Source organism: Diorhabda carinulata, chromosome X (genome assembly GCF_026250575.1).
Source record: "Diorhabda carinulata isolate Delta chromosome X, icDioCari1.1, whole genome shotgun sequence".
NCBI classification, from domain to species: Eukaryota; Metazoa; Arthropoda; class Insecta; order Coleoptera; family Chrysomelidae; genus Diorhabda; species Diorhabda carinulata.
In genome coordinates, this window is record NC_079472.1 from 50,953,147 (window position 1) to 50,976,887 (window position 23,741).

At 32.3% G+C, this 23,741-nt stretch overlaps 2 protein-coding genes across 2 annotated transcripts in view; one reads left to right on the forward strand and one right to left on the reverse strand.

Annotated features, from left to right (window-relative positions):
* Positions 1-23,741, reverse strand: part of LOC130902462 (fatty-acid amide hydrolase 2) — a 72,340-nt gene that overhangs the window by 34,840 nt on the left and 13,759 nt on the right. The window contains exon 2 of the mRNA XM_057814628.1: positions 1,832-2,051. Coding sequence (XP_057670611.1) covers positions 1,832-2,051 — 220 coding nt within the window. The remainder of the gene's footprint in view (positions 1-1,831; positions 2,052-23,741) is intronic.
* On the forward strand, positions 4,589-5,648 carry LOC130902463 (ADP,ATP carrier protein 1-like). The gene has a single exon (XM_057814629.1). It carries the CDS (start codon positions 4,669-4,671, stop codon positions 5,551-5,553), a length of 885 nt encoding a protein of 294 aa, XP_057670612.1. The 5' UTR covers positions 4,589-4,668; the 3' UTR covers positions 5,554-5,648.

Below are 23,741 nucleotides of genomic sequence, written 5' to 3' on the forward strand. Positions count from 1 at the left end.
TTAATTGAAATTTAACGGTACATAAAACTAAATGAAATTTTTTTTATTATGGTGTGAAAAAGCGCTTTAAATGGTATTCGTATGCCAATTACATTCAATACGTGCTCACATTATTGCATTTTTGCGACTACTACCGTATCACAGCGACCTTAATGTTGCAGAACTTATTTTTTCAATGAAATATTTAAGATTTTGCCACTTACTCCTTTACCTAAATAATAAACTGTAAAAGGAAGTGGGATGAAAATACCTCACAAGAAATGAGTAGACATACCATTAAATGGTATGCGGACGGATCAAAAACAGCAGACTGAAGAACTGAAGAGAAAGAGAGGGATAGAGTGAGAGACGGAGAGAGAGTGAGGGTTCACCGGATTATTTTAAATCATTACTTCACCGTAATAGTATTAAATTGATCGAATTTTGTAATGTAATGATGTATGAAGCCAAACCAAAAAAATATTACAAACTATAATAGACCAGGGTTGATAATTTTTAAAACCAAAAAAAAGTAGGATGAAATCCATCAGGAAAAGAGGAGAATATGATAAAAATGGAAGGAAAAATAATTTACCAACGATCTGAGATCGAGAAGGAGAAGAGGGTGACTTTTTAAGGGTAAAAAGAGTTTACCTCGATTTCTGTCAAAACCAGGATTTCTATGGAAAAAGGCGGAGAACAAAGTAGTAGGTAATCAAAATATCTACAACGTTTGTATTCACACTTTTTTCACATAACCTCAAAATTTATGTGAAAAATTCAAAAAATCAAATTTTTGGTCTATCTACAAAAAATATTTTTACTTCTCACGAAATTTTGTCAATACTCAACTTATTATATCCCAATTACACACTGTTATTGATTGGATTTGAAATATTTAATTCTTCGCCTTATTTTGATTAAATATCGTCAAAATATCATTTTTTAAAATCGGTGATAATTTTGTTAATTCAAATCTCTACTCTCTGATAGTGTATAAATATATTGCCATAATGATGGTAAATTTTCTTAGGAAAGGCAAAAAAAATCGAAAAAATTATTTATCAATTATTTGGACAATTTTTAGTAATTTATTGGAATTTCACACTCCAATTACATGAAAATGTGAGATTTTATCGTCCACTGATAAAGATAAGTGATTAAAGTCTGAAATTTCAATGAATATTTCGTTTATTTTTGCCTTTTTGCCAAAATAAGGTGAAACAATAAATAATTCAAATCAAATAAATTACAGTATGTTCGGGACATGAAAAAGTAGGTTTTCCCTAAATTTCGCAAAAAAAATATTTGTAAAAGTAAAAGATGATAAGAAAGCAAAAACTTGATTATTTCAATTTTTCACATAAATTTTGAGGTTATGTGAAAGAAGTGTGATCATTACCTACCACTTTGAGGTGCAACTTTTTTCCGTAGGACTTTTAATATTTCCAGAAATTGAAAAAGCCGTTTTTTACCCTTAAAAACTCACCCCTTTCACTTCCCGACCTTAGATCACTCGTAAATTTTTTTTTTCATTTTTATTATATATTTATTCTTCTACCTCTCTAATGGATTTTATCCTACTAACATTTTGTTTCACTTTTTATCATTTTCAAAGGCTTCTGCCCTGGTTTTTAATTATATTAGAATATTTTAAATAACTAAGATCCCTTCCCACGGCACTTGGATTCGAATGTTTTTATGTACCGATAAATTGCTGTTTAATTTCATTTTTAGTTTGTTAAGCTATAAAAAAATGATGATTAGTGTTATCACAAAATACTATTTTATTCTTATTAATTCGAAATGTATCACTAAATTAGAATAACGTTTTTTTTTAGATATAACTTACCTTTAACTGGTATGCAGTCTTTTGTTGTAAACGGAACTCCTAAAAATGGTTTTTCTTGAGCAAGTTTTTCTTCAGAAATAACTTCTGATGCGAGTAAATCATCAACTATCTGAGCTTCTTTTTTGGCTTCCTCGAATCTTTTGTCTACCACGCAATTGAGAAGTGGATTCACCTCGTTTATCCTATCTATGAAAGACTGCAGAACTTCACTACTCTTTATCTGAAACGGAAATTTTATACTAAGTGAATTAAGGTAGTTGAAATAAATTTGCGTTCTAATATATTATCAAAAATAACTGTAATGTTATCTAGAAACCCACAATGATGCCTTCTTTAATTTTGACTTCGCTGAGTCTTGGAAATTTCGTTTGACATACAAAAACTCCTGAATGGAGTTGGTACCGATCTTAAGTGCTGGAGTTACTGCTTGAAATGCTATGCATTGCTTTTTTACAGTTTATACGGCTGTCCAGTTCACAGAGAAAGCAATATTTTGTATACATCGATAGCTATCAATGAGCAAGGACTATGACTTTGATTATAACAAAATTGCTCTAAAATAATAGGTACTAATGATTTATAATTTAGAGTGCATGTGCTATAGGTCAGATGGATTGTTGTTAGCGTTATGAATCTATATAACTTATGCTTCGAAAAATGCAAAGACCGTTTTATCGGCTGGAAAAGTCACGAAAACCGTTTACTGGAATAGCCATGAGATTGTGTTGATCGACTATCTTCAAAAAGGTAAAAAATAACAGGAGAGTATTAAGCATAATTGATGGATAAGGTAAAGGGGGAAATTGCAGAGAAGTGATAGCATTTGAAGATTAAAAAAGTACTTTTCCAGCAGGGCAACATACCTTCTCACACTTCGGTGATCGCCATAGCTGAAATTCACCTACCGCAAGAACGAGATTTGGCCCTCAGCAACTTTTTACTGTTATCTAACCCTGAAGTTTCACTAGAAGAATTGAAAGGGTTAGAGCATCGCTGAACTAAGTGTATAGATCTAAAAGAAGCCTATGATAGACAACAGAAACGATAATGGAAAAATAAATCATGCTTCTTTTTTAGGTCTGAAGCTTTTTAGGCAATCCTCGTATATTAGATCCCCTTGTTAAAGAAAGTATTGGATAAGCTCACTCTGTCGTTTTCTGTAATAAGTAAAATGCACATCGTCTTGCAGATCATTCCATTTTTCGATCTAGATGTTAGAAGTTCGGATTGCCGTTTTTGAAGATTTATATTTCGAAATAAGTCAATAAGTGAAATCAAATTCGGGGTATCCGGCAGTCAAATGGAAGATCTTTCTCATATGCATTTTCAATTACCTTTGCGACAAAAAGAAGTAGATACAGTTTAATAATTCAAACTCATATATTATGATTCTTTGGAAAATATAACCTTAGTATTAATCTCGAAAATTTTAAAAATTACAGGTATCGTGATACTTTGGATTGATATGTAAATTTCCTAAATATTTTAAAGAGTTCTTGCTATATAGGAATATGACATATTAATTTTTTGTTTGTTTTAAATTCTATAATATTGCTTGTTTTATATTCATTAGATCTGAAGTAGAAATAGAAATTTATATTTCTAGATAAAACGATTGTTTTCAGATTCGACTTTACGAAGGTTGCTACTTAAATTTTGACATATAGCAGCACTGATGTAATTATGTCAAATTTGACATTGCCATCATAAAGTTTGACATTTTTAATGGTGAACGTACTCAGAACGTGTTATCACGCGAGTACTATTTAAGTTGTTTACAGATATTTGAAACATTTATCTCGGTCAAAAAAGGAAAGAAATCACGAACAATTTCGTGCGATGATTTTCTATGACTTTCGACGTGGATTAAACCAACAGCAGTGTGCCACTCAACGCGCTCTCACTTTTGGTGATGAAGTTCGTCCAAAATTGGCTGTTGTGCCAAAAAACATCGATGCTGTTCGTAAACTAATATTGTAAGATCGCCATGTGACATATCGTGAGATTGAGGCATGCTTAAACATTAGTTCCTCTCGTATAAATTCAATATTGCATTTGGCTGTCAAAAATATTTGTTTGCATTGGATACCGCATAATTTAACAATCACCCAAAAAAAGATCGCGCACATTGTGCGAAGGAATGCTGAAGAAATTCACTTGCGTATAAGATCTATGCGTATGAACCCGAAACTGAACAATCGAGTGTATGGATCTTTCAAGATATGTCGCCACCGTTCCATTAGAACAACGCAGAACGGTCAATTCCGGATGGTACATCAGCATTTGCTTGTCAGAAGTCTTCGAAAAAATCAGGGAAACAAATCTCAGAATCATTCTCCACCACGACAATGTGAACACATCATTTCAAACAAAAACGTTTTTGAACAGTCAAAACATCAAATTGCTGGGTCATCTGCCGTACGGTTTACTCCCCAATTATGTCTGCTTATATCCGCAGATCAAAAATAAATTGCGGGTTCAACATTTTTTTACACATGAAGAAACTGTTGATGCTTTCAAATCACATGTTTTGGAGGTACCTATTGATCTTAATGGAGAATATTTTGAAAAACAATAAAACCATATCAAAATATAAATATTTGTTTTTAATTGTTTATCTTAAAACTTCTAGAAGTAAACTTCTTTTTGTACAATTCTATACAAACTAAGTAACTACTATACTCTAGTAACAAATTAATTAACTTGTTTATAGACATAATATTGGACAAATTTTTGGCAACTCGTTGGCATGTTTGATTGTCAAAATTTTAAAAGATGGAAATGTCAAAAATACTTTATGTGCAACTCGCATTAGTGGTGGTCGAAACCGTTTCAGAATGCCTTTTACAAAAGACTTTATAATGGGAGGTATTTCCGCTATAGTGGCTAAAACTATTATGGCACCAATAGAACGTGTCAAACTCCTTTTACAACTTCAGCGAGCTAGTAAACAGATTGATACACACAATGCTTATAAGGGAATTATAGATGCGTTCGTTCGAATACCAAAAGAACAAGGATTCCATAGTTTTTGGAGAGGTAACATGAGCAACGTTATAATGTATTTTCCGACACAATCTTTAAACTTCGCTTTCAAAGGTCTGTATAAACGTTTCTTTCTGGTTGGAGTAGACAAAAGGACACAATTTTGGAAATTTTTCGCCGGTAACTTGGTATCTGGAGGAGCAGCTGGAGCTACTACATTGTGCATAGTATACCCTCTAGACTTTGCAAGAACACGTTTAGCAGCCGATGTCGGTCGTGGTATTCATGATAGACAGTACACCGGTATTATAAATTGTATATCGAAAACTCTAAGAACGGACGGTACTTTCGGTTTATACAGAGGATTTTGTATATGTGTTCAAGGTATTTTTATTTATCGAGCTGCGTATTTCGGTTTATTTGACACGGCTAAAGGACTTCTTTGTGACCCACACACGACTCCATACTACGTATTTTTTATTATAGCACAAGCTGTGACCACAGCTTCCGGACTTGTTTCCTATCCGTTTGATACAGTCGGAAGGAGAATGATGATGCAATCCGGTCTTCAAGAACACGAAGTTATGTACAAAAATGGTTTCGATTGTGTTAGTAAAATAGCGAAATACGAAGGATTGAATGCTTTCTATAAAGGTGCGTTCGTGAATGTTCTCAGAGGGATAGGAGCAGCCTTAGTGTTAGTGGTTTTCGAAGATCTCCAATCAAGATTTAATTGAGCTTTTTGGTATATTATAGATAAGTTCCAATGTGACCATTAGAGTTTAGAATCTTATGTAATCTCTGTAAATGTTATAATAAATATAAACTTTATTATTTTCTATTTTATATTAGTTTGGTGGGATAAAAATTGTTTTTAATAGATTCAGTTATGAGTTCCCAAACATGATACATTAACACAATACTACCAACTCGTCCAAAAATCCCATCAAACTATGGAAATACAAGTACACTTCTGTTGTAAAGTTTCCCTTGGACCCCTGGGGGTGCACTTGGACCACTTTGGAAACCACTGAGTTCAGTTCAGAGTTTAAAACATTTTATTCTGTCAAAATAGACATTTCAAGTGTAAATCTTGGGATTACCATTAGAAATAAGCTCCCAGAAAACCTCATCGACATCTCGTGTTTGCTGAAAAAGGTACTCAAGGTTAATTTTTTTTTTGGATATATCAAACAAAAATTGTAAGAAAATTATCTACAAACAACTAATGATATTGATTTAATTTTTGTCCATATTCTTCAGATCATCCAATGTAAAATGTAATCATCACCGACTGTTGAATCTTGAAGGCGGCCAATGTTATCCTCAGTGTGGGTTTTTGGTAGGATTTATAATAATTGTCATCATTAAGGATTTATTTAAACGAACTAACAAAGAAAAATGACACTTTTGTCATAATCATTTTTATTTTCCATCATAGTTCGTTTTAATTTTATACATTCCATCTAGGGATGAACCAAGCTTCCCAATTCTTTTAAATAGTATTGCCGTTGTTCTCCTTAACATATGCCCTACAAGTGAAAGGTTATGAAACAGGAAATAGTCGCTTATGGCAAGATCGGGGGAATACGGTGGGTGGTCAACAAATTTGAAGTGCTATTTGTTACTGCTTTCCGGAAATTTCGCCCATTATGTTATCATGCAATTATACATAATATTCTATTTTTTCACTTTTTGGTAATAATCGTTCATAACAATCCCATGGTTAACCCAAGAAATGGATGCTATTACTTTTTTGACCGACGAAACCTTTTACTTTTCGAAGTAGGTTCGCCATTTGCAATCCACTGTTTCCTCGTTTCTGGAGTTTAGTGGTGGTTCCAGGTTACATACTCAGTTATGAATGGAAGCAAAAAATCTATCATGTTGCTTAAGCAGCGTCAATAATAACCGAGAAATGCTCATTCGAATGTACTTTCCGTCCACAGTGAACAAACGCGACACCAAACGCGCGAATAGCTTAATGGCGTCCAGTTCCATTTGGTGAATCTTTTCGATAATATCACTGGTTGTGGTTTTTTGACCTTTCCGAACATAATGTGTAACTCCTTTTTCATTTGCGTAAGCACATTGTCTTTAAGAAAATATTCAGTGATAGCTCGATACTCATTTATTACATTTTTAGAAAAATCTTCATAACGACTCACATATACAAAACAAACCAAGCATCAAAAATAATTCAAATTTTGGTGAGATTCTTCAACGCATGTGCAATATTTCTTTTGATACGGTAAAGGTCGGAAACTTTTCAGACATTCCTTGTATTTAGCCTTATCAGCGACTAAATCCTAATGCAAGTCAATGCGTGCTACAATACCGTTTATTACATCCTCGGAACGAGGTCGAGCTTTTTCCAAAATGGTTTCCTTAGAAAAATGGAGTTGAAATAGTAGTAACTATAAATTTTCTTCAAATTTTAAGTGTTTTGGCTTCATCACCGCACAATAAGCAGCATTGTATTAAACAAACATCAGATTCACTGACTCCTGCTCTAGAACGAGGTGTATAATTTTGAAAATGGACGGCGCCAGTCAAAATTTTCAGTTTCACCTTTACTTAAAAGTTTATTACAAATGAAACAAAATCTAGACATTTTGTCTTTTTTGTCAACAGATACAATGTGGAACACAATAAAAAATACGTGTATTCACATCAAGACAAAAAAAATTAAGAGTATTGTCAATAAAGCAACAGAACAGATAGGTGAAGATACAAAGTCTTGAACTAAATTATTGTTCAAGTTGAAAATCTGAAAAAAAATCTTCGGTAACCTTCTGAAGGATCCGTTGGACGTTGATATTGGTGAGGGAGCCCAGCGGCCACTAAACTCATCTAGGTGGGCACGAGGAGGGGGGCCAATGCAAAGGACAACTCATTGTCATTACCTTAATCCAAGACGGAAGCAAATATGCCTAGGGTTGAATGGTACATGAGTTTTAAGCAGGTTTCGTTAGCAATGCCTGTGAGAAATCTGGCGAAATTTCAAAGGCCCTGTTAATCAGGGACCACGCAACCCACTACTACCAAAGCATCCATTTCTACTGATGTCGAAGCTCTGACCGGTGCCCGGCTCCATCGCTGCAACATCAGTGGTGCGGGAAAAAAGTTGAGGAGGGCGAAGGCTCCCGAGACGGCTCAAGGTTTACGGCCTCGAATCTTAAGGTTGCGTCGACCTCCAAACTTCCTCCACCATGGTTTGCAACCCAGAAGTCCAGGTGAAGCTTGTTAAGAGGCCAATAACCTCTGGTTCTATGCCTCTCGAACAACAAGTTCGCTCCACAAGACGTGCAACTGCAGCCGCAGTGGGGCCCGGTGTTAGCTATATGAAATCAGAGCGACGTTCGTATTTGCAGCTGGTCGTGGGTCAAGCGGGGCAACCCGATTTCACTAACGCAGTGAATGATGCCATCATGCGGTCTCTATTTGGCAGTGGTACCAAACCATTTCGACAAAAGTAAAAGCGCCTGTTAAGCTTTTCAAAGGACATCTGCCTTTGATAATTTCAAGGAGGTACAACGGGCCTATCCTAAGGTTTATGTGTTTAGAGGCCTTTGCCCTCCAACTATTCTATTATGAACTAAGAACCTTGATTAACTTTTTTAGAACATTGGGATAGGTTGAGACTTCAGTTCTGTGGGAATTTTTTTTATTCGACCGCTATTAGTCTAATTTGACCGGACCAATTATTAAGGTAACTCAATAGAAGGCTGTCCAACTGAATATCTTAGTGCATTATGGGAACTTTTAGGCAGGTAATGAAAAGCATCATATAAAAATGAAGATGTATTAAAGTGTTTGTTCTATTTTTTTGTTTTCCTTACTATTTTCCTGAAACGGTTAAACACACAATGTACTCAAGTTAGTAATTTAATATTGCTTCAAATAAACGATGACGATAATTAGTTGCAACCAAACAATCAAATGAAATTAATTAAAGATGAAACATTACTTATTGTTTGGCAATTACCTTGAACAATAAAAATTATCTAACCTTGTATTCATTGATATTAACTATTATTGGAAAGTTTGTATGAGTAGAATTAATATCAATGTTTATTTCTGTATGAATTATTTATGAGGGAAAAGTCCAAAAATACGCAACAAGGAAATAAAACGTAATTATAAATTAATAAAAATTTCAAGGCAAAATATCTTTATTTCCAAATACGTTAATTTATTCAAAATTCCGATAGATTGTTTCAACTCTTAGTATCTTATTCCACAGAAATATTATATTAATGTATATTTGGCCCTATTGCCATATTTTATTCAGAATAATCTGCCTCTTGTCAACAAAAGAATTATATTTATGCTTCTAAATGTTCTTGATTTTAGGTCTCTTATGATTTGAAATTAGTTTCTTTTATAATTTTTTAAATACCGATAAAATTTGGACATAAAAATACTGGTCGGCGTTTTATCAAGAGATTTAAAACATTGAGATATAAAGAAACTTTAGTTGCTTTTAATTCAATAGATGCAGATCCCAAAATGTCACTCATAAATCGAAACGTAATTACCAACAGAAATGAAAAACATTTATGAAGAATTTATAAAGCAAACATAATTTCTCCGTACAAACTCAAAATTTGTCAAATTTCAGAAGAAGGTGACGAAGCAAGGCGATTACAGTTCTATTTGTTTTTAGGGGAGGTAATTTTAGTAAACAGAAAACATTATTTCAAAAAAGTGTTACGTCAAATCAGCAAAAATACTAACAAATCTTGCAAAAATTGGTTGACGAACTTCCTTTCAATATTAAACACACTTATTTTTTTCAACATGAGGGTTGCCCTGCTCCATCTATACAAAAGATTACTGATTGGCTGCATAATCAGTTTGATGAAAGATAGTCCCCAGACGTTACAATATTGGATTGGAACACATTCCGATGGATAGTGAAATATTGGAAAATATATTAACTCGTCAAGTTCAATCAAACTAGAGAGATTAGTGGGGTCTATTACCTAATAGGAAGGTTTCATCTTACTTTTATTTAATTATCAATAATTAATATTGAACCAGTAGTAATGAGTGATGTGAATTTTTTATTATGATAAAAATTAAAAATTATACTTGATATAACTGATTTCGAAATTTGGTACATGGGCTAAATTCGTTAATTTAGAAATAAATGATATTTCACAAAATTTACTTTCTGGTGACGTCAATATTTTTGAAGTGGTGACCTAATTAATAATTTTTTAAATTGAAATTAAGATTTCGTAATACTTCTAGATCAGGCTCGATAATTTTTAAAACCAAAGAAGATTACAGTAGTATGAAAACCATTTGAAACGCAGGGAAATATGATAAAAATGAAAGGAAAAATGAATTACGGGCGACCTGAGTTCGGGAAGTGGGAGGGGGTAAGTTTTTAAAGGTAAAAAATGGTTTGTTTCGAATTTCGGCAAAGCTAGTCCTATGGAAAAAAGTTAAATGGCAAAGTTGTAAGTAATGAAAAGATCTACAAGATTTAAAATTTTAATTACATAACCTCAAAATTTATGTGAATAATACCAAAAAAAGCACATTAATTTTCAATTGAAAATTGTGGCGTCAAAATATCACCTTTTTTAAAAAAGTCGGTGTGCTTTTTGTTCGTTGAAATCTCTAGTTTCTGATGGTTTAAAAAATATATACATTTTTATTGTAAATGTTCTCAGAAAATCTAAAAAATCGAGAAAAAAATTCGAATTCGAAAATTTTTTAATCATTATGAACAATTCCATTAAAAAAAGTTGAGTGTTACAATTTTTAACAGTTAAAAAGCTTATTTATTAAATTCTAATTACATTCATATCATAGAAAATCTCATAAAATATAAATATACATGTAAATCGTATTATCGAATTTAGATACCTCAGTCCGATTACGTTGTTCATTATATTTTTAATAATGTTAATCTTATTATTTATAAATACATTATCTTGAATTCTAATCAATTATCGATTAGTTTTTATCTCCTTGATGGCATTTCTTCATCGTTAAATTCGACCATCCTTTCTCCCTGATGCTAATGCTAACTTACAGTTTCTTCTTTATAGTTTTAGGTAAATCTTCGCAGTACAATTAATGACATCAAAAATAAATACTGATCTGGAGCTGATGGACTTACATTAAAAATGTTTTGGAGATTGCCCGATTGCTCATTAAATAACTTTACCACATTTCATTTCAAAATGGTACTTTTCCCGTTATTTAAGATCATATAAAGATTGGTCAAAAAGAGGCTTTTATCATTTCTGTTGATGATATATTCTTCTTCCTTAATTACGTGTACTTTAGCCTAAACAGCTATCACTCCACTACAACAGCTTTTTGTGATTTTTCTAAGGCTTTCGATTGTGTTAATCATAATATTTAATCCACAAATTGCACTACTACGGTTTTAGAGGAACACCTCTCGCATTGTTTAAGTCATACCTTACCAACAAAAGTCATCTTGTAAGGGTTGATACAACGATTTCTTCTTGCAAGCCAATATAATGTGGAGTGCCCCAAGGCTCAGTACTAGGCCCTATTTTGTTTCTTATTTTTATTAACCATATCGCCTATCTAGACATTAGTCGTGAAATATGTTTATTTGCAAAGACACTAGTTTCTCTTGGATCAACCCTGATCTCACGGCACTTCATAGCACCATATCTAGTGACCTAATCATCCTTAAATCATGGTGCGATTCTAATCTTCTCCGTCTCAACGTTTCTACAACAAAAGTTTTATCTTATAAGAATACAATGCAATTCTTAGGGCTTGTTGTGGTCAATTCCTTGAAATGGGAGTTACATATTGCCGCCTTACCTAAAAAATTAAGTTCCTCCCACTTTGTGCTAAGATCATTTTCCAAAGAACTGAACTTATCCACATCCTTAACAATCTATTTTGCCTAATTCTTAAGCAATTCTCCAATTTCAGAAAGGACGTTGCACGGCTATCCAATTAGAAATGCGGAGCACGACCTTCACCTACCTACTCCACGTTCAGAATTAGTTAAGGGCTCAATATTTTACAATGCAAAAAAATGCACAATCACCTGTCAAGTGAAATTAAATCGATATCAACGTTTCCCGCTTTCCGCAATCATTTGAGGGCATATTTACTGGAAAGTGCCTTCTACTTTGTAAACGACTTCTATTCTAATAATAATATTTAATTCCGGATATGCTGCATAATGGTTTAATTTTTGCTATGGACGCATATACGACTTACACTTTTTGTGGTTTTCTTTTGTATTTTGGAATTTTATTTTATGTGTTTTTTCTTTATTTAGTTATTTTTTTGTTTGTTTTTTAGTTTTTAAAAGCTTTTGTCTATAAATTGTAACAATTTTTGACAATAAAGCATTTCTCTCTTTCCAATTCTAGTTGATCTTCGGAATCTTCAAGACCATCACATTCTTCGATTCCAATATTATTTCCATTCAGCATTGATTCTTCATCCACAATTTTATCTGAACCATTAACTTCCTCGTAGGTTTTTTCTTCCATATTGGACCAGTTTTAAGAACCATGAAAGTTTGAGCATAAATTTGCGCATTTTAAACCATGTTTTCGGCAGCTACATTTTAAACTGTTACCTCCAGTTTAACAGCTGCAGCAAATAGTTTTAAACAATACATCCGGAATTAATTTCCAGTGTGTAAATTTGGGCATAATGCCACGTTGACGTTATTTTCAGTCTCATTCTGTTGCTGTCAGTTCGTTACCTAACCAAGTTTGAAGCTGATAATATGCCCGGTGAGTGGGAGGTTTGCCAAAATGAAAGAGGATTTAATTTATATGAATTGATATTTTGAAATCTTAATTGATTCAGTGTTAATTTCTCATTTTTACAATTATAAATGGATGTAAAACTATAATCCATTTTTTTATATCTTCTTTACTTGCATCTTTCTTATAGAAAACAATAGCCAAAATTGACAAATTTTTAGCGTCTAATAATAAATTTACGATATGTTTCTTTCTATTTCCGACAAATCCAGATTTTGTATCGCAACCGGAAAAACAATGCAGAAATGCAACAATATTTTTGAAAGATTCATGTTTGAAACTCTTCGACGTGTAAAATAGATCCTTAAAATTCTCAAAATCTAGTTTTACAAAATAACTGTCATAATTACTTGGATTTAATTGATTTAAAAGGACCAAAAGATCAATATCTTGTCCCACAACAATGACAGTTTTATTAGTATCACAGACAATTTCTATCGAGGTATTAATTATGTCAGCATATTCTTCTACTTGTTTACGAGTACAGGAAAACCTTTGCGGCTGTTATCTTTTCATTGTTTTCAAGTTTTTAATATTTTGTTCTTTTTTTTCGTTAGATAAAAATTTTTCTCGCAAAAATGGTAGTTTTTGAGGTTTTTCCACGACTACTTTCCACTCTTTTAGTTGTAGTAGCTGCTGGTACTGTTTTTACAATAACTGATTTTTTAATTTCGGTGTAGTGTAGTAATTTTCGTGTAATTAAAGTGTAAATTTTGATAAATAACTCAAAATTGTACATACTGATTAAAAAAATTCGAATTCGAGTTTTTTACGATTTTTTGCATTTTTTGAGGAAATTTTCAAACCATCAGAAATTAGACATTTCAACGATCAAAAAGCACACCGACTTTTTGGAACAAGGTGATATTTTGACGCGAGAATTTTTTATTGAAAAATAGGGCGCTTTTTCGAAATTTAGTTAAAATAAAGAGAAAAAATAAATATTCTAATTCAAATAAATTACAGTGTATTTGGGACATAAAAAGGTAAGTTTCCAACAAATTTCGTGAATAAAAAATTTTTTGCCAAGGAGAAAAATGAAAAACCAGAAACTTGGTTATTTGAATTTTTCAATTTTGAGGTTATATGAGAAAATTGTGAATACAAAAGTTGTAGATCTTCTTATTACCTACAACTTTGTAATTTAACTTTTTTTCATAGGATTTGTAGTTTAGCAGGAAATCGAGATCAACCATTTTTTACCCTTAAAAACTCACCCCCTTCCACTTCCCGAATTCAAATCACCCCTAATTTATTTTTTTTCTTCCATTTTTATCATATTCCCCCCTTTTCCAATTAGTTTCATCCTACTATTATTTTTTTTACTATTTACCATTTTTGTGGCTTCGACACTGGTCTATTTAAAAGGTCCTTCAATATTTTATTCAGTAAGGACATAGATGGTCGATTACTATTGATACGCAGTGAACAAATATCCATTTTATATCCCAATTTAAATATTTGCTATTTTTTGAAGATATGAAAATAAGTTTTTCAAGATTTTATAAGACTCGCTCGGTATTCTCTTTTAATGAAATTCATACACAAAAACTCAGAAATTGGTCGATAATAATATATTATAAAAACCACGCTTTAAAAAGATTTAAAAGAGCACTAAAAAGTGAGAAATAAGAAGAGAATAGGAGTAAAACTTGCAAATAATAACAATACCAAATGTATGGGCACTTATAAGAATATACCACCACAACATATATTATTCTTGAAAGAAAAAAAATTAAAGAGCCCACCCTTTGGTATTGTTATAATTAATTTTCAATTTTTTTCATTTTTAAATTTTATTTGTAAATAATTATTGTTTAATTAATAATATGGTAACTGATGAAGATATTTGTAAGAGCAATGGATAAACATTGATTCAAGATAGTTATTTTGTTTTTGTTCCTTATATCCTTTTTGCCCATCCTTCCCCTAATTATTTTCAAATGTTTCAAACAGGCAAATGGTTATAATCGCCGATTTGACATTGTAGCGATCAAAGTTCGTTTTAAACACTTGTAATGAATTGAGGCAAAACTACCGTACATTCATTTCTTAATCGTGCCTTTAGCTGCTCGATATTTTGCTCTTAGAAATCTTTGCTCTAATAAAAATGAGACAAATGATTGATATATGGGAATCTCAGTTGCCACTAAATAAGTCTCCAAGCATTCTAGCTGACAGAAAATAGAGCATAAAGATACAGGCCCACTATCTTCTACGATTGGTGTCCCTAATTTTTTCGAACACTTCTGGTAAAAAAATGCTGGTGTACTATCCAGAATTGACAGTTCTATGTTGTTCTAATGGAACGGTGGTGACATGTCCAATTATTCCGAAGAAACATTTGCTTCGAAGTGCTTCGTGCGCAAACAACTTTTGTTGGATTTGGCTGGATTTGGTTCATATGCATAGATCCATGATTCGTCGCTGTCTGTCATAATCTTATAGACGTATTTTGAAGGAGCGCGATTGAATTTTTTCAGCATTTTTTTTGCATAATCGACACGAGCTTTTTTCAGCTCTTTTTGTCTAATTATGCGGTATCCAACGCAAACAATTTTTTTTACAGCCAAATGTTCATGCAATATTGAATGTATGCAAGTGGAATTCATGCCAAAGTATGCCTCAATCTCACGGTATGTCATATGACGATCTTAACAATATCAGTTTACGCACAGCATCGACGTTTTCTGGCACAATAGCCAATTGTTGTTGTTAAGTGCGACCACGATTGAATCCGGAAAACCATCAAAACACGGCGGTCGAGATGGTGCTTCATCACCTAAGTCGAAGCCAGTTGATGGGGACACTACTGTTGGTTTAATCCACGTGGAATGCCACAGAAAATCATCACACGAAAACGTTCGTGATTTTAATTCCATTTTTTGATCTAGATCAATGTTTCAAGTATCTGTAAACATGTTCACATCAGTGTTGCCATATCTCAAAACTTGAGAAGTACCCCTCGTAATACAACTAAATATGAGAAAAAATTTTTACGTCGTAAGGTACCATGTTATCAATTTGTGTATCCAGTGATTGATGGTTTAGCAACTGTTGATCGATGCAATTTCATTTCACAATATCCGCGCTGTTTTATTCTAGTGTTGACATTTCATAATACAATGTGAATTAACTGAGATTTGTAATGTTGTTATAGCATTCAATGAAATTGAAAATGCTTTTTTACCTTATTTTATATTTGGTTAATACTGCATTGTTGAAAGTACATCACTAATGGGACACATTGTGTCATATGTTGTAACTTTTACATTGAGGTGTATAGATTACTGTGCCTTGGTGATACAGCAACATAATCAAATTTGAAGTTAATTTCCCACTAATAATTTAAAATTGGTCGAATGTGACCCTCATTCCCCAACGTATTTAAATGTAATTTGTATCAATAATTAATTAATACATTCCATATTTATTGGAGGAGAAAATTATGTCACTCACTTAAGTAACTGTGAATTTGTGAAATATTTTCCAATAATAGAGAAATTGATAAAGACAGGATTTTAGAATAAATTTGGCTATGAGGTTCTGAAGTGTCAGGTAGATAATTGAACAGACGGCACCTGTCCAAAATTTAGATCATAATGTTATTAGATTTATCATATTCTAGTGAAAACCTGGAAAATCGATTGAATTATTGAAAAAATTGAAGTATCAACTCCAGTATCGATGCATTACTAATTTTCTGTGGTAGATACAATCGGTGATCTCATTGTTGAACTTGGCCGCATAAATGGATTTATAGAGGTGAACGTACTCTCAATTAATAAACAGTCTGGGTTTGCCAAATCATAACAAGCGCCCTTGAACCAAAATAATTTAGAAAATTCAAGTTCATTATTGAAAAGTGAAAATACTGGTCGAAATATGTCCCACAAGAATAATTTGATAAATTTAGAAAATTTAAATTGCACATACCATACTTAATAATGTTTCAATATAATAATTTTTCATGGAATATTTTAGAGAATTAAAGATTTTTTTTATACTTAGACGTACTAAATTTTGAAAATTTGACTGTTACAGATTCTACAAAGAAGTGGAACGAGATAGGACATGAAAAATTCTCGAATTCAATTCTTATTTTTGAGGTTTAGCCTTGCCTAACAGAAGACTAATTCCTAACATAATTTAAATTTTGAAAAATCACGTATGTTTCACTGTAGAGTGAAGTATGCGATAAATATGAAAAAAAGTTATAGCAAATTTCAAAATCAACTACAATTTTTATTATAATAAAAAATTTCACACTTGGCTTGTATTTATTCTCTAGTCACTAACGCTGTTTTTTAGAATGTGTTCTTGATAAACTATTTCTTTTACCCCTCCTCATATAAAAAATCCATTAATCTAGGACCTGGGTGACCAGTGGGCCAACATGTTACTCTCATTCTCCAAACTAACTTCCACCAAATTGATTATCCAGTCAATCAATAATTATTTGTATAGAATGAGTTGGAGAGCCATTACGATGGAAGAAATGTGTCTGTCGATTATTTAAAAAAAGTTTGTCAATAGATCTTTGCATAATTTGGAAGTACGTACACTAATTTAACGTTCTTTCAATAAGGAGAAATCCGATGACTCCTAGCCTATATGACACGGTACATCGACTTTTTTGAAATACAGTTTTGCTTGATTTACGTCATAGAGATTGCCTCCGATCATATATCGATAGTTTTGGGAAGACGAAACACCATACGAGAATGATCTCAGATGTACCTAGCCTAACCTAGATATGGCGGTAGTTGCTTGAAATATGCCACTATATTAGAAGTACACAATCTATACAGCAAATGTTTCAAGTTTGAAGACGCCACGTTGTTTAGTATTTGCTTGGCAGCTATCAATAGTGAGAGTTTTTAGTGAATTTGTAAACATGGAAAAAATTGGTCATCGATATTCGATATGTGTTACAAGAATTTTATTTGAAAGGTCTTAACCCAACCAATAGAAAAGATGAACTAGATTCTACTTTAGGTGAGACTGCTCCTCCGTTTTCAACAATGGAATATTGAGCAGCAGAGTTTAAACGAGATCATACGGCCTATAAAGACCAGCATCGCAGTGGTCGACCAAATGAGGTGACGACTCGGAAAATGTTGAAGAAAATTCAAAAAGCGATACTGTATGATCGTCGATTGGAAGTGCTCGAGCTAGCAAACATAATAGGCTTTTCAAAGCATCACATGTTAAGTGAAAATTTGGACATGAGAAAGCTGCGCGCAAAATGGGTGCCGCGTCCGTTCACAATAGAACAAAAACAACGTCGTGAGGATGTTTCCATCGAGTGTTTAGGAATATTCCACAGAAATAAAGCCGAATTATTACACCGTTCCATGACCATGGCTGGAACATGAGTCCATCTCTTCACACCCGAAACAAAAAGACAATCAACACAATAGACTGAAAAGGGAGAACCGGCTGCAATGAAGGCAAAAACCAGCTGAGTATTTTCTGTTCCCAGACTTTAAAAAAATGGCTCGAGGGTCGAAGATTTCCCAACAATGAAGAGGTGATGTTGGCAAAGAATGGCTATTTTGAGAAGCTTGATGATGCTTATTATAAAAAGAGTATCGAACTTATTGAACCTCGCTGAGAAAAATGTACAGAGTTAAAAGAAGATTATGTAAAAAATTATTTTCGCCCAAAATTTTTGTGTTTTCTTTGTTGGGACAGGTACTTCTGGTATCATCCTCGTATATGGTAAAAGTACGGTCTTAGATTTGCAATAAAAAAAATATTATTTACCGATGATTTTCATGTTTGGTATATAAACATATATAAATGTTGATTCTCAAAAAATAGGCTTTTTTAAGAATATACAAATACTCATTTTTTCAAAACTAAAATTATGTAAGAAATTAATCTTCAAAACTAGAAAGAATAAAAATTTAAATCGTGAATTCTGATTCTCTTCCAAGAGTTGTTTGATATATCTTGGGACACAGTATATATGGATCCTAATCTGCGATCAAATCGATCGTTTTGTTATACAACAGAAGGAGCTTTTGTGCAAATGTCTTCAAAAAGAGAAAATCAATAATTGAAAGTATAATGTTTTATGATTGAAAACATTGAGGTAATTGGTTTAAATATAAAATGAATTAATTATAAAAAAAATGAAGTCAGCTTGTTACTTGTTTTTTACTGGGAGTGAAATGACTATGAAAAACTACAACAGAATTTTGAAAAATAAATATTGATAACTCATAGTGATAACTGCCGTCCATAAACTAGTGTTTGCATTATCTACATTTTCTAAAAAAAGGTTCTCAGTTTACAAGATTACGTTATGTAGGATGTTTCACATAAAAAAATAGAATATATGCAGTGTTTCTGTATCAAAACAACTTTTATTGACACATTGAGCCCTACATATGTCTATATAGTGTGTACTCTATGTTTAACTCGATAAAATTTATGGTTTAGCTGATATGTAGATTTTCAGATCATTGTACTCGTACATGCCAAGGAAACCGTTCGCCATAATTAGAAATTCTGGAAAAAATTATCAAAAATTGTAATTATATATTGAAAATACTTATAGCAGTTATTAAAACTCAATCAAACATTTATAATTGAACACTATCCTACTCTACCCTAAAAAAATGGATCCGTTGTATTTAATTATTAGGAAAAATGTTATTAAGAAGGTTTTTTACATCAATTAGGAAGTTGGGAGGGGATTTATCGAGCATAAACTACATGTCTCTGCGACAGTACTTTTCCAACAAATGTATTCTCAACGATCGTAGGCCATTCTTGCTGGATAAAACTCTACTTGGCATGCAATTTCTGGATGTAAAAGGAATAAAGTAGTTGCTCTTGGAGAATCCTATGAGTAGTTGTCGTTGATGCGTTTAAAATTGTAGTGACATTTTGCGTACGATAGTTGTGTGACAGCATCAACTGCATTTAGCTCTAAAGTTGGTGTTCTTTTAGTTAGTTGTTGACCTTTTCCACTTTTTTTTAGTAGGACACTTTCCATAATATCTTTTATAAAAAATAATGAAAACTAATTAACTTTACTCTTTAATTGAACATCAGGTAGTTGCTTATTTCACAGTAGCTTACTAGATGAAAAGTAATTATTAATGTCTTTCAAGTTTTTTCTAATGCTAGTAATATGATCTTTGATAGTATGTAGTACAAATGTTGATTTATTTATCCATTAGTTCTCCAAGAAATGTTGGATTGTATTTTAATCCCTCCTGTAAATATTTTCGATAAATAATTACAATTTATGATAATTTTCTTCAGAATGTCTCTTTATGGCGAACGGTTTCGTTGGCATGTGCAACGATCTAAAAATCTACATTTCTCCTAAGCCATAAATTTTATCGAGTTAAACAAAGAGTACCTTTTTGTTCCTGTAAAAGTTACGGATTGTTAACCATTAGGCATGAGCCGACCCTAGCCTTCAGATAGTAGTGTACAATTATTTATTCTGTCAAATACACTACATGGACAGAAGAAAGCCTTCATTAAATATTCAAAATTTTCGAAAGTATAGTTTAGAAAATATACTTAAATATAAGTTCTAAAACGTTCAGAAACGACGGGCCGTATGAACAATTTTTTTATGTCACCGTATTATTTTCACCTCATCTTCTCCCAAATTTTTTGCATCAAGTCCCGAAACACCCTGTACACAATGAAAACATAATTATCAGTGTGCCAATGAAATGCAATACCTGATGGATACCTGATGAAATAGTTATATATTTTTTTAATTGACTAGCTCAAGGAAATTATGAACAAACTTGTTTCAAGATAAATATATGATTTAAATTTTTTTGAAATATATTTATTTAGATATGAATGGTTAAATACATATAAATAGATTTATTTCAAGGTCAAAACAAGTAAATATTTTTCTTTAAATTATAATCTTTTTTAGAAAAAGTTGCATTCACATTTTACTATTCTGTGTTATCATTTTTGTAGATTAAAACCCATAAAAGGACTTCCTGTTGCCATTTAAACACTTTCTGTTTATATTTTCATGATAATAGTTCCCATAACTAGGTCAAAATTGATATCAAAACATACAGAATTGTTTATCCAGCAAGAAATAAGTTTTCAAATTGGTCAAAAATGGCACAGGGTAAGGGTTATACATCTTGTACACATCTGAACTGCCTAAGTCAAGAAATATGACTATTCGTGCCATTGTTGATCATACTATGAAATCTTTGACTTATAAAGATTGTGCAAAAGGTAACTTCCAGAAACATCTTAGATAACCAGGGCATTGGTTGAAAACATAGTCTATAAAAGTAAATGTGCCTGAATCTATACACATAACTCTCAATCTTAAAAAAACAGAGCTGTCCAACATTTTGATGACAGAAGAATATGTTGACTAAATAGTAAAATAACATGAAAGTAACATATAAAATGAGAAGAACCTAATTCAAAACATAATTATTGGCGTAAAACAAATCTAACTATAAAATTATTTACTAATTTTGTTGAATTTAGCCTGAAATATGTACAGTGAAACCTGGTTAAGTGAGAAACCTCTATTATTGAGAGTTGCAATGAGGTCTCGGTTCTTTTTCATTAAATTTGTACCTCTGTCAATGGGACTTTTTGAACCTTATTGAATGAGATCTGAATTATAAGACTTTTTCGATGTTTACCTCTATAATTATGACTTTGTAGCTCAATTAACTGTAAAAATGAGATAAATTTGTTTGTTTGTTTGTTTACATACATTTCGCGCATGCTTTGTTTGTCAGTACTATTTCAGGTGTTGACAAGAACAAGGGAATAAAAGTGTACAAAATGTCCAAACGTAAATATAAAATGTATCAGTATCTGAAAAATTACAACTTTTATCAGATTATGACTGTGGAAAGTCGCGCGAAGAACTGTGAATTAACAGAAGTCACTAAGATAACATTGTAAGCAAAGGCAGACATATTGAATTTTTGGAAATACAAAACATATTTTCGGAAAGAATGGCTGATAATTCAAATAAAATTGCCGAGGAAAGTGCGGAAGCAGTAGGGCAAATTATTAAATAATATGGCGAAGTTTTGCGACTGGCGTAAGAAATACGAGGTAAAATGTGCTAATGAAAATGTGATGTTGGTTTATTCTTCTGATGTGGTAAGAACAGTTGTTTTTTAAAAGCATTCTTTTCAAACCTTAAATTTTCAGTCAAAAACATCAAATAGCTCTTTATTATGGACTACATACTCCATGGTCAAATCAATGATTATGGTTAATGAGAATGTCAACATTTCCTGTTATTCTAAGTTAAAAGCTTTTTTAAAACAACAAAGTGTAGCCTAACATCCGAGCCTGTCACAGGTGCTAACAAAGGAAGAAACATTTATGAGGGACGCCCCAGACAAAGACTATTTACTGGTGAAAGTTACTGCATTAATTGGCATTGCCAGAGGTTGTCGAAGAGAAGACACCTATAATTTAGAAGTAGACGATGTAGAGGATACTGTTTCTCAGTAAGTGGTTCTTATTAATCACAAAACACACTTGTTCGACGTGTTTTTACTCGATGTTTTCAGAAAATATAAAAATTTGCTAAAACATTTTTCACTAAAAGCATTTTTGGTAGGCTGCAGACATTCGCAGAAAATTCGTAGATCAAAGAGATGGAATACACACTGTTGGTGGGGCACTTAAAAAATTGGTGAGTTCCTCGATCTTGAGCATCCAGAAAAGTACACCGGACATTGCTTCAGAAGGACTTCGTCAACGTTGTTGCCCAACGCTAGGGTTTTAAAGCGGCATGGTGGATGGAAGAGTTCAACAGTGACTGAAAAACGTGTGGAAGAATCCGTTGAGAGCAAAAATAAAATAGCAAGAATGATACAAGGGGGTGAAACTTTTGTACAAATTTTAAACCAAAAACACACATTTTCCAGCATTATTGAAAATACAAAAGTACACCCAGTAATTCCTACAATAAAGATTTCAGGTAACAGTAGTTGCACTATTACTGTTAACATTCAAAAATTAGAATAAAAGTTTAGTTATTGATATTAATTGATTTTTTATTTCTAATTATTTCAAACGGGATTGGGAGAATTTAAGAGTACTGTAAAGTACAAAGATACCGTAAAATGCCATTTGCCGGACTCAAATTAGTACTGTAAAGTCGACTTTACAGTACAGTATGGAAAAAAAAGTTTTTTGAAATCGGAGTTAATCTCCCCATTGCGCAATCGGTCAAAAAGTTTCATGAAATTATAAAGAAGCCGAATTTTTTTCAAAATCAATTTTTTTTAAATTTTGGTAATCTTTCATTTCCTATCGCATTTTTCTCTATGGGCTTCGAAAATCGGTAATAAGAATTATTTTTCCTCTAGAAGTATGGTTTCCGATCAAGAACTACATGAAAGTTTAACAAAAATTACCATTTTTGGATAAATTATTATGCTATGAAAAAGTCAAGTTTTTAATATAGATTTACAAAACACAAAACGGTTTGAAATCGGTTATCACCTATCGATCACGAAAGTGCTCGAAATATACTAAAAATCAAAATGCATCTGGCAGTCACCGACCGAAAAAGTTGCTACTATAGCCTACGTGTTAATTGGCGATAGCACAGATAAACATCCGGTTGCGGGATCGGAAGATGAAATCCGATTTCAAAACAATCTTTATACTCCACCCTATTATGCAAAGCTCGTCCAAATAACCGAAATTAAACCTTTCCTCTTCTGTAAAGTTGCCAACCATAAAAAAATAGCTAACACAATTCAGAATCAAAAAAGTTAGTTTTCCTAAAGAAGGCAATCAGGTAAGAAAACCAGTGGCAGACAGTGCGGATATTTCTTTAAAAACACAATTTCAAATAACTAAAAATGAGGAACACCTGACTTAATTTCTATTTCTAACGATTTTTATTTTTTTCGATATGCATTTGTTTATTTAAAGGTACAAACGGTCCATTACTAGAGACATGAAATGACCAAAGTAAGACATCACTGAGTACCAGTGGCAAATAGTCTATTAATATTGCTAAACTAATAACAAAATTGGAATAAATAAAATATTGAAAATACTATGATTCAATAAAAGGTGAAAAAAATCATCATTATCAATATGTCAATATCTGGAAAATGCAGATTTTA

Bases quoted from the DNA above. Each gene is read 5' to 3' on its own strand.
- LOC130902463 (XM_057814629.1), top strand. From the start codon at position 4,669: ATGCCTTTTACAAAAGACTTTATAATGGGAGGTATTTCCGCTATAGTG.